Source organism: Ovis canadensis, chromosome Y, assembly GCF_042477335.2.
Source record: "Ovis canadensis isolate MfBH-ARS-UI-01 breed Bighorn chromosome Y, ARS-UI_OviCan_v2, whole genome shotgun sequence".
In the NCBI taxonomy this organism is placed as follows: Eukaryota; Metazoa; Chordata; class Mammalia; order Artiodactyla; family Bovidae; genus Ovis; species Ovis canadensis.
In genome coordinates, this window is record NC_091271.1 from 2,216,746 (window position 1) to 2,231,938 (window position 15,193).

The 15,193-nt window shown below is 45.6% G+C and overlaps 1 protein-coding gene across 15 annotated transcripts in view; it reads right to left on the reverse strand.

Annotated features, from left to right (window-relative positions):
* The window catches only part of LOC138929705 (zinc finger protein 665-like), a 170,482-nt gene extending 157,826 nt beyond the window's left edge, over positions 1 to 12,656 (reverse strand). For all 15 annotated transcript variants that reach the window (XR_011446014.1, XR_011446016.1, XR_011446015.1 and 12 more), the window contains exons 1-3: positions 12,507 to 12,656; positions 9,892 to 9,950; positions 3,307 to 3,389 (exon numbers count right to left, since the gene is read on the reverse strand). Coding sequence is in view for 1 of the 15 variants with exons in the window: in XM_070289538.1 (XP_070145639.1) it covers positions 3,307 to 3,321 (15 nt within the window). In the remaining 14 variants the exon portion in view is untranslated. The remainder of the gene's footprint in view (positions 1 to 3,306; positions 3,390 to 9,891; positions 9,951 to 12,506) is intronic.
* Between the last annotated feature and the right edge of the window lie 2,537 nt (positions 12,657 to 15,193).

Consider the following 15,193-nt stretch of genomic DNA (forward strand, 5'->3'; position numbering starts at 1 on the left):
GGGTGCCTGTCTTTCACCACCCTACGATGCACATGAGCAGGGGCCACTAGAAGTAACAGGAGGAAAAACCCAGGGCAAGAGACACAGAGTTTGTCAGAGAATTGAAACAGGTAGTACTCATACACCTAAGGACGCGGAAAGGCGAAAAGGGAAAGGACGGAAACAGACAGTCCATCCTAAAGAGAGCAGGGGAGACTGTCACATCAGACAGAACAAACTGAAGAAAAACAAACGTGCAATGAGATACATCGGTATAACGGTAAAACCGTCACCTTACCAAAACGCTGTAACAAGTAAAAATATATACACGTCTAACATTAGATATCTCAGAAAAAAGAAGCAGACATTAAGGGAAAGGAAGACAGAAATAGTGGCACAGGAACAGTATGAGATTTCAACGCCCAAGTTGAACAGGCATGTATGGATCACACAGCCCAACAAAAGCATAAAACACGTGCATCTCAAGGACACATAAAACATTCTCTATGAGAGGCCACGTGTTAGGCCAAAATTAACAACTTTAAGAGATTGATACCATAAAAGTATCTTCCCTAACAACAATGAAATAAACTCAAGAAAAAAAGAAAATTCCCCAAATGTGGACAAACAACTCACTCTTACACCACAAATGGGTCTAAGAAAAAAAATCACATGGAAAATTTTAAAGACATGGATGAAAACAAAAAGACAACATTACAAAATTTATAACACAGAGAGAAGACTGTGCTAAAAGCAAAGTCTGAACTGTTAAATGCTTACAGTAAAGAAGAGAAAAGATCTTAAATCTGAACTCTATTTTTAGACCTCTAGGAAACAGAAAATGGAAAACAAACTAAACTCAAGTTTAGCAGAAGGAAACAGGTAAATAAGAAAGATTAAACCACAGATAAAATAGAAAGCAGAAAAATATAAAAATCAACAAACCAAGAGTTGAGGTTTTGAAAAAACTGTATAGGAAAACCCACACCTAGACTTAGGAAAAGAGAAAAAAAGATTCAAATAACTAAAAACAGATATGAAACAGGAGTGATTACAACTGAGGTCAAAGAAAGTTTCTAAAGATAAGGAAGTACTATGACCAATAATGCCTATAAATGACAGAATATAGGAGGTACTGGCAAATTCTCAGAAACATACAAACCCTTTTACTTATTAAGAAATAAAAAAATTGAGAAGTGTTGAAAGTGAAAGTGTTAGCCAGTCAGTCATGTCCGACTCTTTGTGACCTCCTCTGTCCATGGAATTTCTCCAGACAAGAATACTGGACTAGACAGCCATTCCTTTCTCCAGGGAACCTTCCGACCCAGGGACAGAACCTGGGTCTCCCGCACTGCAGGCAGATTCTTTATGATTTGAGTCACCAGGGAAGCCCATTATAACTAGAGAGATTTAAAAAGCAGTCAGAAACCTCTAAGAAAAATACAGGACCAAATTCCACCAAACATTTACAAAAGAATTACCACTAATCCTGGTAACTGTATGGAGCAAGCACGGTTCTAATAGTTTGATGATTTCCCAAAGACACAAGAAAGGAAAACTAGAAACCAATACTCCTGACAAATACTGATGCAAAATTAAAATACTTGCAAACCAACTTCAACACATATTAAAAAGATTTGGAGAAACAGACAGAGAGAACAGATGGAGGGGGGAGGGGAGGAAGGAGAGGGTGAGATGTATGGAGAGAGTAACATGGAAACTTACATTACCAGATGTAAAGTAGAGAGCCAATGTGAATTTGCTGAATGACTCAGGGAACTCAAACAGGGGCTGCTAACAACCTACAGGGGTGGGATAGGGAGGAAGTTGGGAGGGAGGGGACACATGTATACCTATGGCTGATTCATGTTGGTATTGGGCAGAAAGCAACTTTTGTAAAGCAATTGTCCTTCAATTAAAACAAATAAATAAAAAGATCTGACCCCATGACCAAGTGGATTTTATTCCTATAAGGCAAGGAGAAGTCAACATACAAAACCAATTAATATGACACGCTACATTAACAGATTAAAGGGGGGAAAAAAACAGGATCATCTCGATACAGAAAAAAACATTCGACAAAAATTTGACAACCTTTCAAGATGGAACACTCAACAAACTACCGACAATAAATTATACCAACATCAACATAAGATATGCCATTATGAAAAGAGCACAGCAATGGGGACAGAATGAAAGCTTTTCCTCCGAAGTCAAGAAGAAGGCAAGGACGCACACTCTGCACCGCACTTCAACAAAGCACTGACACCCTTAGAGCAATTAGATGAGAAAAGGAAATCAAAGGTCCCCAGATTGAGAAAGAAGGAAACGTATCTTCTTTCCCACATGACAACGTTTCATAGGTAAGAATCATAAAGATTACAAAAGAGACAGGCTATATCAAAAAAGATTCTTTAATAACCCCACAAAGGATCAATCAACCAATTAACTCATTATCAAAACTGCTGTGACAAGCTTTGTAGAAGCAGAATAAAACATGGTGAAAGTCACAGAACTATTCAAACAGCAAACAGCGAAACTCTGGAAGAAGGAAGATGGAGGTCTTTCTATTTCAACACCTATTACAAGGCAATCGAGGTGATGTGGTGCTGCTATAAAACCAGACAAAGAAACCAGCTGGACAGAACACAGTACTCAGAAATAATTCTGTGTGCATATGTAGGTATATTCACAAGCATGTCAAGGCACACAAAAGGGCAAGGGCAGGCTCAATAACCATGATGCTGAGAAAACAGATATCCACCAGCAAAAGAATGAAGGTGGAATCTTGCTTGCATTAAAGGTTAAACAGCTCTGTGTCAAAGGATTCAAACCACAGAGCGAAAGGACAACCTCTGAAGAATGGAGGTGATGAAAATTTCCACCTGCCAGAGACTTAGATTCATTTCATAGTTTAAATCTGATGATAAACTAGAAAACACTGTATCACTAATGTCTATTTCTCAACTTTCCACTCTATTAGCAATAAGGATTTAGAGACAGACTCACGTTTTAGTTTGAACTGCCTTAAAAGAGTCAGAACAAACTGCCCCTAGTTGATCTGATTCCCAGATTTTACCAGCTATTGTACACATTAATACCTGACTTCCACATGCAGTTTCCTTACCCTGGTTGACAGAGCTCCTCACAAGGGCCAGGTCACCGGGTCACGGGGAGACGGGATCTAAGTGGAGACGACAGGCCCCGGGGGAAGGCCCCGGGTGAGTGTGCGTGTACAGGAGTCAGACAGGACACTCCAGAGTCAGACAGGATTCGCGAGTCCAGAGAAGGGCATTTCAGGAAAGGACAGGCTAAATGTGACCTTACCTGAGAAAGAGCCATGCCTCACTCCTTTTCTTTCCTCTTCCGTAACTTCAGAGCTTCCTCAGGCAACATACGTCTTCAGAGGTCTATCGTGAAAGTCGAAAACATGCTGTTTGATGCTTAGAGTTAACACACCCCCTTGCGGAGCCCCAACCCCACACACAGGGAAGCCCTCACCATGAGGAACAGACAGGCCCCTGTGGCCACTGTCTCAGGAGGGACTCAAGACAGTCCACTTCCACAGAGAGACCAACACGGGACGTTCCCACACGTTCCCTCGGATCACACTCCCCTTCTGGTGAGGCCTCATGTCCCCAGCAGCAGGGGCCACCTCAGCTGACCAGGCAATCTCCTGCAGGTCACACAGCAGGCCCTGATCCATCCCCAGTCAGAACAGAGCATGCCCTTCTCAGCCCCGATCTCAGCCCTCAGGACTGGGAGGACTCAGAGTCCTGATGCTCAGTGAGGGATCCAGATTGGAATCAACTGGGGCATCTTAAACATTCTCGAGCTGTGGACCAACACAAACTACCTGAAGGGGAAATCTCTGGTCAGAGGGTACAAAACATGGGTGTGCAAAATGCCTCCTGAATGAAACGTGAAGCCTGGACTGGGCACCATTCGGAGAAGAGCACCCCCCAACTCTCTCTTTCTTTCCCAGCCTTACTAAGGTATAACTAACAAAAATGGTATAAACGTACTGTGTAAAAAGTGATCATGTGATAGATTCATACACTGAATAATTGTTATAGTCGAGTAAGTTACACTTCCTCCTATGAGTACACTACATTATTTCTCTCTGGGCGAATTTCAAGTATACAGAAACACTACTGGCAGCGTGCAGTACCTCACAACCCCAGAACTTACTTATTTTACAACAGAAAACCTCTACCCTTTGCCTACCAGTGCCCCACTCCCCCCTCCACCCAGCTCCTGGTAACAGCCTTATAACTCGATGGCTCTATGAGTTTGACTAGTTTCCACACAGTGTCTGTCCTCCTTGGTGAGGCTTATTTAACTCGGCATGATGTTCTCTAGGTTCATTCATTTTGGCATAAATGCAAGATTCTTGATTTTTATATTTATATAGAGAGACAAATAGTTCATGAATATACAGTATATAATAAATATTTCTATACCACACTTTGTTACCAATTCTTTCGTTCAGAGACATCTGGGCTGTGTCTATGCCTCGGCTACTGCAGAGCCAGTCACACTCATGGGACTCCGGACATATCTCTGAAAAACGGATTGCTCTCCCTTTGGATATCTGTCAGAAATGGGTTTGACAGACTGTAGAACTGTTCTATATTAATTTGCTAAGGAGCTTCCATTTTATTTTCCAACACAGCAGTACCATTAACATTACCACCAACAGTGCAGTTAAGATTCCGTGTTTTCTGTACTGTGCCTGTGTGTGTGCTTATTTTGGGAGGGACAGGAGCAGGTAACACAGAACCCAGCTTGGCAGCAAGAGAGTTGCAGCTGCATCTTCTAGAGGACGAGCCTCCAGGCTGCAGATCGCTGTAGAATCGCAGCCCTCTGATTTTTCGGAGCCATCTTCCCCTACGTCACAGGACTTTATGACTCTTCTCAGGTTGGGGCCAGAGATCCCTACCGAGCAGGACCACCTTATAACAAGCATTCTGCAATCTTAACCTTAGTACTCCTAATTTCCCAGCGGGCTTCAAACAAACTTACAAACTTTCATGATGTCCAACAGAGTGTCCACAGGGCCCATAATGAGCCCTGAACCCTCTTATACAAACACAAAGCATTCCAAGATGTCATAACTCATGCATGAGGCAAAATACAAAAGAGGACACCCAAGGGTCCGCTAGACACAAAACATCATATTTTCATTTACAGGGAGTGACCCAGGTCAGACACCGAAATCTCCAAAGACTATGAAAAAGAGGGATAATTCCAATGATGCACATGGCCCAGTGAGACCTCAGCATCTTCCAAGGAAACACTCCAGATTCTCTTGGTATCTTCCCAAAGGCACATGAACCTTTCTGCACCGGCAACCGCAAGTACACAATGATACCAAAGTTGATGCAAAAAATGACCTGAGATTTTCCCTGTTACTCTACGGTGCCTGCCTGCTAAAAGAGCCAACAGAAGCCAGGGAGTGCCGGCAGCCACCACGGGAGGTCCCACCCGTGACAAAGGTCATGCGGAGAAGACCTGACAGGCAAAGGCGGATCAGGACTCGAGGGGCTCCCTGGACCCGCTCGAGCATCTCCCCCCAAACCAGAATCTGTCTGTCTTACTGTTTTGTGCCTTTCACCAACTCTCCTGACATTAACAGGGGGCTATCCCCGACCACCTTTCTCTGGAGAAAATCAGCTTAGGGCTCTAGCTAATAAGTCTTCTGGACATGAGAGGAATATATCAAATTAAACCCCTTCTGTTAACATTCTAGCTTGCCTGGCACGTTTATCCAGACTCTTGCAGCTGCACATATGATTGTTCACAGCCTCCCAACTGTGAGAGGCACGGGAAGCCTAAAACATAGAGCCTTTCAAAGAGTTAAAAACTATTGAGTAGTGCTGCTGTAAGATTTCATTATTGGGCTAATGCTTGTTGCTAAGTTCCCATATCTCTTATCCACTGTGCACCTGGGAGTGCAGTAGTTAACATAGTTGGAATGTAAGAAAAACAAGTGTAGCCTTGAATTTAACCACATCAGACCTTTGAGCTAATTGGTTCTTTCTTGTAACTCACTGCACCTTTGCTCCGTGAGAAATGTAACTCTGTTTAACATTTTCTGAGGCTGACATAGATTAGAAATATTAAAAAAAAAAAAAAAAAACACTTTGAGGGAAAATAAGTTTCCTGGTTGAGCAGCCTTTATCAAAAGAGGGTCATAAAATGTCCACAGGCCTCCAAGGCCAGAAGATAATGTACACAACATTGCTTATGAGAAAGGTTTACAGAAAAAATCCTGGTTTCGATAAGGACAAAACTGCTGGAATGTCTGGGCTGACTGTATGAGCTTACATCTTTCGTTTCCCTCTATGTACAAGACAAGGTATAAAAGTCCCTTTTAAAAACAAAGCTACAGGGCGTCACTCACCAAAGAAGCTTGGTCTCCCCGTGTTTTTCTTTTTTTTCTCTCTTTCTCTCTCTCTCTCTCTCTCTCTTACTCTTTTTTTCAGGCTGATCCCCGGCAAGGGAGTGGAGCAGATGCTGGGGGCACCTGCTAGAACCAGCCCCTCAAGCCCAAGGCTCCCATCCTCCTGCACCCACAGGTCCCTGTGGGCTCAGCCCAGGCCCCAGTTCTAACAGTGGAAAAGACTTCTCTTGGCTGAGTTCCACGTGCTTCATTGCTGCTCACGTGTGGTCACGAGGTGTCAAATCAAACCTGTGCAGGCACACGTCAGCCTCAGCACTGCTGTCCCGGGAAACACGGGCTCGGGCAGCAGAACCTCAAACCACTCCATGCGGGCTCTCCGACAAACCCGCTTCCAGGTGCTCCAGCCTGAATGGAGACATTCTCTTCCAACAGACCCACACACCTCTTGTCCCTGCAACTACACTTGGGATGGGCGCACGCTCCACTCACTGGGCTCACCTTGATGCCCCCAAGTACTGCCACAACCCTCCTGCAGACCCCACCAGGCTCCCTCTGCTTTCCCCATTTGTCTACCTCTCCGCCCTGCATGACTGGACTAAGCAAGACTAAAGCGCACAGGGGATCACAAAAGGAGTGCCCACGAGCTACCACCCAAAGGACACTGCACACGCAGAATGAAAATCAAGAGACCAGCCCTCCTGCGAAAGTCTGCCGCCACCTGGGGACATTATGGAGTCCGTGTACAAAGGCGCTGGAGATGAGGAAGTCTCAAAGCAAGGGTCTCCAGGTCCCACCATCTCCTGTTTTCTCCACCCACACCTACTTGGAAGCTATTCTAGCTCTTGGGGTTGGGGGGGCGGGCAGCGTCTCCTTCCTGCTCCATTAGGTTTGGGATTTCTGCTCATCCTCAGTGCACTGAAATCACAACGCTGACACTGAGCACATGAACTCCTAGATGGCAAAGCTGCTGTCCACGATGGCGACTGGTCCCTGGATGGGCAGAGCTTAGATCTGGGGGCTGCAGTGGACTAAACGAGGGGACACCTTAGCCCACTGCTTGAGGACACCAGTTCTGTAGGGCTTTTCAGGACTTCCTATATTTCTTGGCTCTTCTTTTGAGTAATTAAGTAGTCACATGGGGTAAAGATCAATTACAGCTGAAATGTCCAGAACATGGGAAACATCATCACCTGCCCTGTTCTCTTGGTCTCCCCTGAGGATTATTCAGCCCAACCCACAGTCCTGTCATCTACAGACATTTCCAGTAACAGGTACTGCAGCCACGCTGGAAAGAAGAGGAACACTATGAACCCTAAGAAGAGGGGAACCAGGAAGGACTCAAAATAACCCATGAAGAAGGGCACTAATTTCTGCTGATGGCAACTGATACACAGGCAATAAACCTGGGTAACAGGAGAGAGACTGTTAGGAGGGGGTGGGGAGGCCTCTCTGAGCCTAGACTTGAAGGGTGACAAACGGCCTGAGGCACAGTGACCTGATGGTGAGAAAAGGAACTACAACGTCAGACAGAAATGGTTTTGGTATTTGGAAACAGAGACAAGGTAAATGAGACCAGGACAGGCTGAACCACGAGCAAAAGGTCAGCTCCCAGGATGAGGCTGGACACACTGACAGGGCCCTGAGCTTGACAGAGGGCTGTGGAGCCACAGCGAGGAGTCAAACTTTTGTCCCAAGAACAAAGGAAAGCCAGTGCAAGTCTGAACGTCAGGATGTAAAAAAAACTCCCTTCAGATTTAGCCTTATTCACTGAAGTCATCTGATTCTGAGCCTGTGATCCTGCCTCCATGCTACAGTTTTCCTTTTCATTTTTCATTCAGGGAGGACTGGGATCTACTTACAATTCTAATTACCACCAGACACTCCCTCCAAACCAGAACTGCCACACACAGACACACAGCCAATTTGGCTAATCATTTCAGGGGTCAGTGTTGCTCACGCTCAGAATTTCCGGTCTAGTCTCTCATCTCCATGTTACAAGTGGACTCCCTCAGGCCGAGAGAGAAGCCGTTTATGAGAAGGTCTGAGCTGAGTGAAAAGAACCGGGTATAACTGAATAATGAAGTGAGAGGCTGAAGGGCAAGGGGGCCGAGTTTGTCCTTAATGCCCAGAGAAGCCGTTTATGAGAAGGTCTGAGCTGAGTGAAAAGAACCGGGTATAACTGAATAATGAAGTGAGAGGCTGAAGGGCAAGGGGGCCGAGTTTGTCCTTAATGCCCATCCCATTTAATACCAGGAACATCTGTCATGTACCTGAGCAAAAGAAACTTTTCTTTCAAGATTGGGTCAAACTGATACCAAGCAGGTAATTCTTTATTATAAGACTGCAGTAAAATATTTTAAAAATACAGAATTGCAAATATATATCCACCGGTACAAAAAACATTTTAAGCAGTCAGCTTAGAAATAGGATCTGAGCAATCTTTTTTATCATGAATAGAGAGGCTCTGTTGGAAGGTTGCAGGTCAATCCAGCCCATCTTTACTCATTTTCGCAGAAAAGTCAAAAAGGGACCTGAGGGAAACATCTTCCTATCACCTCACAGCTCATTTTTCACTGATCATAGAAAATGGAGAAAACAGACCATTAGACTAACCAGTTAAACTAGGTGTGTTTTTTTTTTCTTTTTTTGAAAGGAAAGAATGAAGCATTTTATGTTGTTGGTTTTATCGTGTTAAATGTTCTTTTATTTTCCCATTTCTCAAAGAAATGCCTTTAATTTCACAAGATCTAATGTCATACCTCCGTTATTCTCTGGGAAAGAGCTGAGACCAGAAATATCCATTTGTGTGTGCACATGTAAACACACACACACAACTCATGTCTTTGGTAAAACCACAGTTGAAAATATGTCTATTTTATTACACGATGTCCCATACATAAAACCCTCCAAAATGTATGTCTCTTTGAATTCAGAGAAAGGGAGGGGACGTGATCTTTGCTTATTGACTTGTCTTTTTTCCGTTTCCTCATTTTTAATTTTTAATTAATTTAATTGGAGGATAATTACTTTATAATATTGTGATGGTTTTTGCCATACATCAACATGAATTGGACATGTGTCCCCCTCATCCTGAACCCCCTCCCACCTCCCTCCTCACGCGATCTCTCTGGATTGTCCCAGAGCACGGGCTTTGGGTGCCCTGCTTTGCGCATTGAACTTGCATTGATCATTGTATTTTACACATGATAATATACATGTTTCAATGCTATTCTCTCAAATCATCCCACCCTCGCCTTCTCCCACTGAGTCCAAAAGTCTGTTCTTTACATCTGTGTCTCCCTTTCTTGCCCTGCACATAGGATCATTGGTACCATCTTTCTAAATTCCATATGTATGCATTAATATACAGTATTTGTCTTTCTCTTTCTGACTTATTTCACTCTGTGTAACAGGCTCTAGGTTCACCTACCTCATTAGAATGGATAAACGAGGTGACATTTTTGCTATGTATGGCACAAAATAGTCTAAGATGATTTACTACTTACCAAAGAAAATTTCAAATGTACGAGACGAAGGGAAGAAAGCACTCAGGCAAGGAATAAATCTGAAAAAAATTTGAAAAAAAAATTGTGAATTATTTTTAATCTAAAAATCTGGTGCCAAAGTTTAAAAAAAACACTGAGAATAATCATATTTAGAAAAGGATGATAAGAGTAGAATACTGGAAACTAAAAAAGCTTATTTCTGAAGTTAAAAATGATTACAGAAACTGAACGAATTAAGACCTACTCCAAGCCACAAAAAGCACCATACATAAAGAAAGGAGAAAATGTGAATCCATTAAAAAAAAAAAAAAAAGCATTCCTTTAAAAATGCTACCCAATAGTGATACAGGGGATAAGAATCTGCCTGACAACGCAGGGGACATGGGTTCTATGCCTGGTTCAGGGAGATCCCACAAGTACAAGCAACTAAGTCTGTGCACAACTACCGAGCCTGTGCTTTAGAACCTGGGAGGCACAACTCCTGAGCCCACGGCACAGCACAGCCCAAAAAATTCATTAAAAAAAAAAAAAGCTACCACAGAGTGACAGCCAGTCATTTCTTGCCCCAGGTCTCTTCTTCCCTGACCTCTGTCTCATGATAGGACAAGGGAAGGGGGTCACTCACAACTCAGTGAAATCAAGCCACTGCCCCAGGCTCAACAGGGTTTGCAAATGAAAGTCATCTTCTGCCACAAGTAATAAAAAAAAAGACACAAGCCTTACAGACAGGAGTTTTGAAATTCTCAGCCTCCTCTGTATAACTAACAAAATCATCTGTATTCAAACAACTGGCCACACCTGGATCGAGCTTACCCCTCTGTTCACCTATCTCCCTATTTCATCTGGGTCTCGGTGCCTCTTTCTCCCCCTCTGCTCTCCTGCTGCTCCTGCCCTATTTCCTCCCTCACATGTGTCCTGTCCCAGGCTGCTGCAATTGGTTCCCCCTCGAAATGCTCTCTCCCCAACCTTCCTGAGTCTTTCAAAAATCCATACCTATGTCTGCCTCTTTCTTCCCCCATTTCGGCTCCCTCTCTGCGCTCCAGATTATTCCTCTTCTCTCGCTGTGACTTTTCCTTCCTCCCCACTCTCTGGCAGGCCATGTGGCTATGCTTCCTTCCAGCCCTTTCTTCCTCTGCTCCTTACCCTTTGGCCTCTCTCTCTGCCAGCACCATGATAAAACCGGCCACCTCAGATTGAGACTTGAACCGTTGTAGCGGAAAATCCCATGGACGGAGGAGCCTGGCAGGCTGCAGTCCATGGGGTCGCTAAGAGTCGGACACAACTGAGTGACTTCACTCTCACTTTTCACTTTCCTGCATTGGAGAAGGAAATGGCAACGCACTCCAGTACTCTTGCCTGGAAAATCCCATAGACGGAGGAGCCTGGTATGCTGCAGTCCATGGGGTCGCTAAGAGTTGGACACAACTGAGTTGGACACAACTGAGTGACTTCACTTTCACATTTCACTTTCATGCATTGGAGAAGGAAATGGCAACCCACTGCAGTGTTCTTGCCTGGAGAATCCCATGGACGGGGGAGCCTGGTGGGCTGCCGTCTGTGGGGTCGCACAGAGTCGGACACGACTGAAGCGACTTAGCAGCAGCAGCAGCAGCAGCAGCAGCAGCGGCGGAACTCCATCCGGGTGAAAACACAACTCGGGACTCTAACCCAAGAGGCCTGGAGTTAAACCCGGCCAAAACCCAGTTAGGGACTCTCCACCTCTGAGGTCCCTCATTGCCCTTCGCCTCCGCGCTCCCATCACTGAGACAGGGCAGTTCTCCCAATGCTGTGTTCCAGTCCCTGGAGATCTGGCTTTCTAACTGATTAATACTTCTCTATTTCACTCACTTGGCTATTTGCAAGGCTTAACCTCTTTGACTTGACTATCCCTTTGCAAATCCGTCAGCCATTCTCAGGGTTCCCATTGGTTCTCCCTGATGCTTTTCTCCTCAGCTTGAGTTATTTCCCTCAGTCCTTCTGACTCTGCTTCTCCTGATCCTCCTGCCTCCTGAAGTTAGAGTGGGCGACACAACGAGACGCCCCCGGACCGGAAGAGCACCTTTTCCCACCGAGCTGAACTGGGCATGGGACAGCACTGGCTGCCGCACGGCGGGCCCAGGTCACCTACCCTACGCGGGGTGAGGGGACGGGCTGACAGGAAAGGGGGCTGCTGCGGGGCACAAGGAGCGGCCTCAGGAGGCGCGAGGGCGGAGCGGCTGGGAGGCCGGGGGCTCAGCAGCGGGGAACCCCGGGATCGAGAGCAGGCCGCGGCCTATCTGGGCTCTGCCTCCAGCGGTCGAGAAGGCGACGCGGCGGGGCGCGACTGCAACTCGCGAGAGAGGGCTCTACTTGGCGAGGCCAGACGTAAAACAAGGGTTTTAAGCAGGAAAAGGTCGCCAGAGGCGCTGTCTAGGCGCACCGAGGGCCGAAACCGCCCCTGCAACACTTGAAACCCAAACGAAAAGGCAACTGGGCCGCAGCGGCGGCGGCAGCGACTCTTCGGGGCCGAGCACCGGGTGCCAGGGTTCTCAGGTCGCTGGCAATCCCCGCACCGTGCGGACGAGTGAGCGCGGCGGAGGTGGGGACTGCAGGGGCGGCGCGCTCTGCAAACTTACTCTAGAGGGACGCCCAGGCGCCGCTGGGGGACCTCGGCTCCGCGCTCTCCGACTTCCGGCTCTGAGCGAAGGGGCTTTTGGTGTTAGAGCCGCGGCTTCCGGTCAGGGGCGGGGCGAGCACCCGCTGTGCGCAGAGCCCGCGGGGGGGGCGGGGCGCGGGGGGGGCGGGGCGCGGGGGGGCGGGGCGCGGGGGGGGCGGGGCGCGGAGGGGGCGGGGCGCGGAGGGGGCGGGGCGCGGAGGGGGCGGGGCGCGGGGCGGGGCCTGTTACCTTGACAGCACCAAGTTACCTCCTGTAACACTGCTCAGGTAAAAGCTTCAAGTTATGTCGGAAGCCAAGATACTTCCCCTTAAGAGTAAAAGGGCTTATTCTCAATAAAAAAGCTGTTTTTCACAGCATGTTGTGCTCAGCTCCTGGTAGTGACCATAAGCAAGTCAGGGATCTGGGAACTTGGACAGTTTTAAGAAAAAAGAATGGGACTAGTCTCTATGTTACAAATACAAAACTCTGCCTGGGTAGAAACGGGTTAGGGTTACACCAAACAGCAAACTCAGCATAGTGCTGAGTTCAGCAAACTCAGGGTCACCACCTGGGTGTCTGAGATGGAGGACTTAAGGGATGTGAACATTTGGGTCACTAACCACAGCCTTTAAAAGAGCAACACACTTTAAATGACTATAAACTGCGTTATTATTTCTTTTATCCGATGTGTTTTAATTATTTCCCTTTCTAAACCCACTCTTTAAACAGTGACATAAAGGGGGTTATATAAGCAACTCTTACAATGACAAATATCATTGTGTGCGTTTAAGCTACAGAGAAACGTTAACTGATACGTATACTATGAAACGATTATCATAATAACTTTACCTAGCATGCATAATTTCATATAGATAACCTAAAAAGAGAAAGCAAAATGGGAGAAAAAAAAACATTTTTTTCTTTTGATGAGAAATCTATTATTCTTTAAAATACTCTATTATGTACTTTGGAGGAAGCGCTTAGTCGCTCAGCTGTGTTGGATTCTTTGCGACCCCACGGAGCATAGCCTGCCAGGCTCCTCTGTCTGTGGGACTCTCCAGGCAAGAATACTTGAGTGGGTTGTCATGCCATCCTCCAGGGGATCTTCCCAACCCAGGGATCGAACCCATGTCTTGTTCACTGCAGGCGAATTCTTGCCTGTCTGAGCCACCAGGGAAGCCCGACTGTTAAGTATCTTTCCCCAAAACTTGTTTAGGAAATTACACTAAATGATATCCATAATGTAATTTCAAGTTGATTATATGTTCAGTGTGAACACACTTAGAATTTTTCACTTTCTCTTTGCAAGTTCTAATATATTTTAGGTCTTTATTTTCTAAAGCTAGGACAAATCTCAACAGCATATTAAAAAAGAGAGACATTACTTTGCCCACAAAGGTCTGTGTACTAAAGTTATGGTTTTTCCAGTAGTCATGTATGGATATGAGAGCTGGACCATAAAGAAGGCCGAGTGGTAAAGAATTGATGCTTTTAAACCGTGGTGTTGGAGAAGACTCTTGAGAGTCCCTTGGACTGCAAGGAGATCCAAACAGTCCATCCTAAAGGAGATCAATCCTGAATATTGACTGGAAGGGTTGATGTTGAAGCTGAAGCTCAAATACTTTGGTCACCTGATGTGAAGAGCCAACTCTTAGAAAAGACCCTGATGCTGGGAAAGATTGAAAGCGGGAGAAAAAGGGGATGACAGAGGATGAGATAGTTAAATGGCATCAACAACTCAATGGACATGAGTCTGAGCAAGCTCTGCGAGATGGTGAAGGACAGGGCAGCCTGGCAGCCCATGGGGTTGCAAAGCGTTGGACACGACTGTGCAACTGAACAACAACAACATTCTCTCAAATGTGGGTAACAAAGTCTGAAACTACAGTCTTCTCAAGATTTGGGATTTACGGACGAACTGCATACCCCCATCAAATCATGGGATCTAATCAACATTTTCAAAATATTCAAAAATGGCAGATTACATGTTACTTTCAAAAACACGTGTCAAAATTTATCAGTCTTAGCAAATATCTTCTTAGATGTGCTTCTAGTAGCCAACTCCCACATTTAGGTTTGTTTCAGAGCAGGCTGTTTGATTCAAAATCTCATAGGCATTCATTATTCACTTCAGTTCAGTCGCTCAGTCGTGTCCAACTCTTTGTGACCCCATGAATTGCAAAATGCCAGGACTCCCTGTCCATCACCAACTCTCAGAGCTTGCTCAAACTCATATCCATTGAGTAGGTGATGCCATCCAACCATCTCATCCTCTGTCATCCCCATCTGCTCCTGCCCTCAGTCACTCCCAGCATCAGGATCTTTTCCAATGAGTCAACTCTTCACATGAGTTGGCCAAAGGATTGGAGTTTCAGCTTGAGCGTCAGTCTTTCCAATGAACACCCAGGACTGATCTCCTTTAGAATGGACTGGTTGCATCTCTTGCAGTCCAAAGGACTCTCAAGAGCCATCTCCAATACCACAGTTCAAAAGCATCAATTCTTCAGCACTCAGCTTTCTTCACAGTAAAACTCTCACATCCATACGTGACCACTGGAAAAACCATAACACTGACTAGATGGACATTTGTTGGCAAAGTAACGTCTCTGCTTTTTAGTATGCTATCTAAATTGGTCATAATTTTCCTTCCAAGGAGTAAGCGTCTTT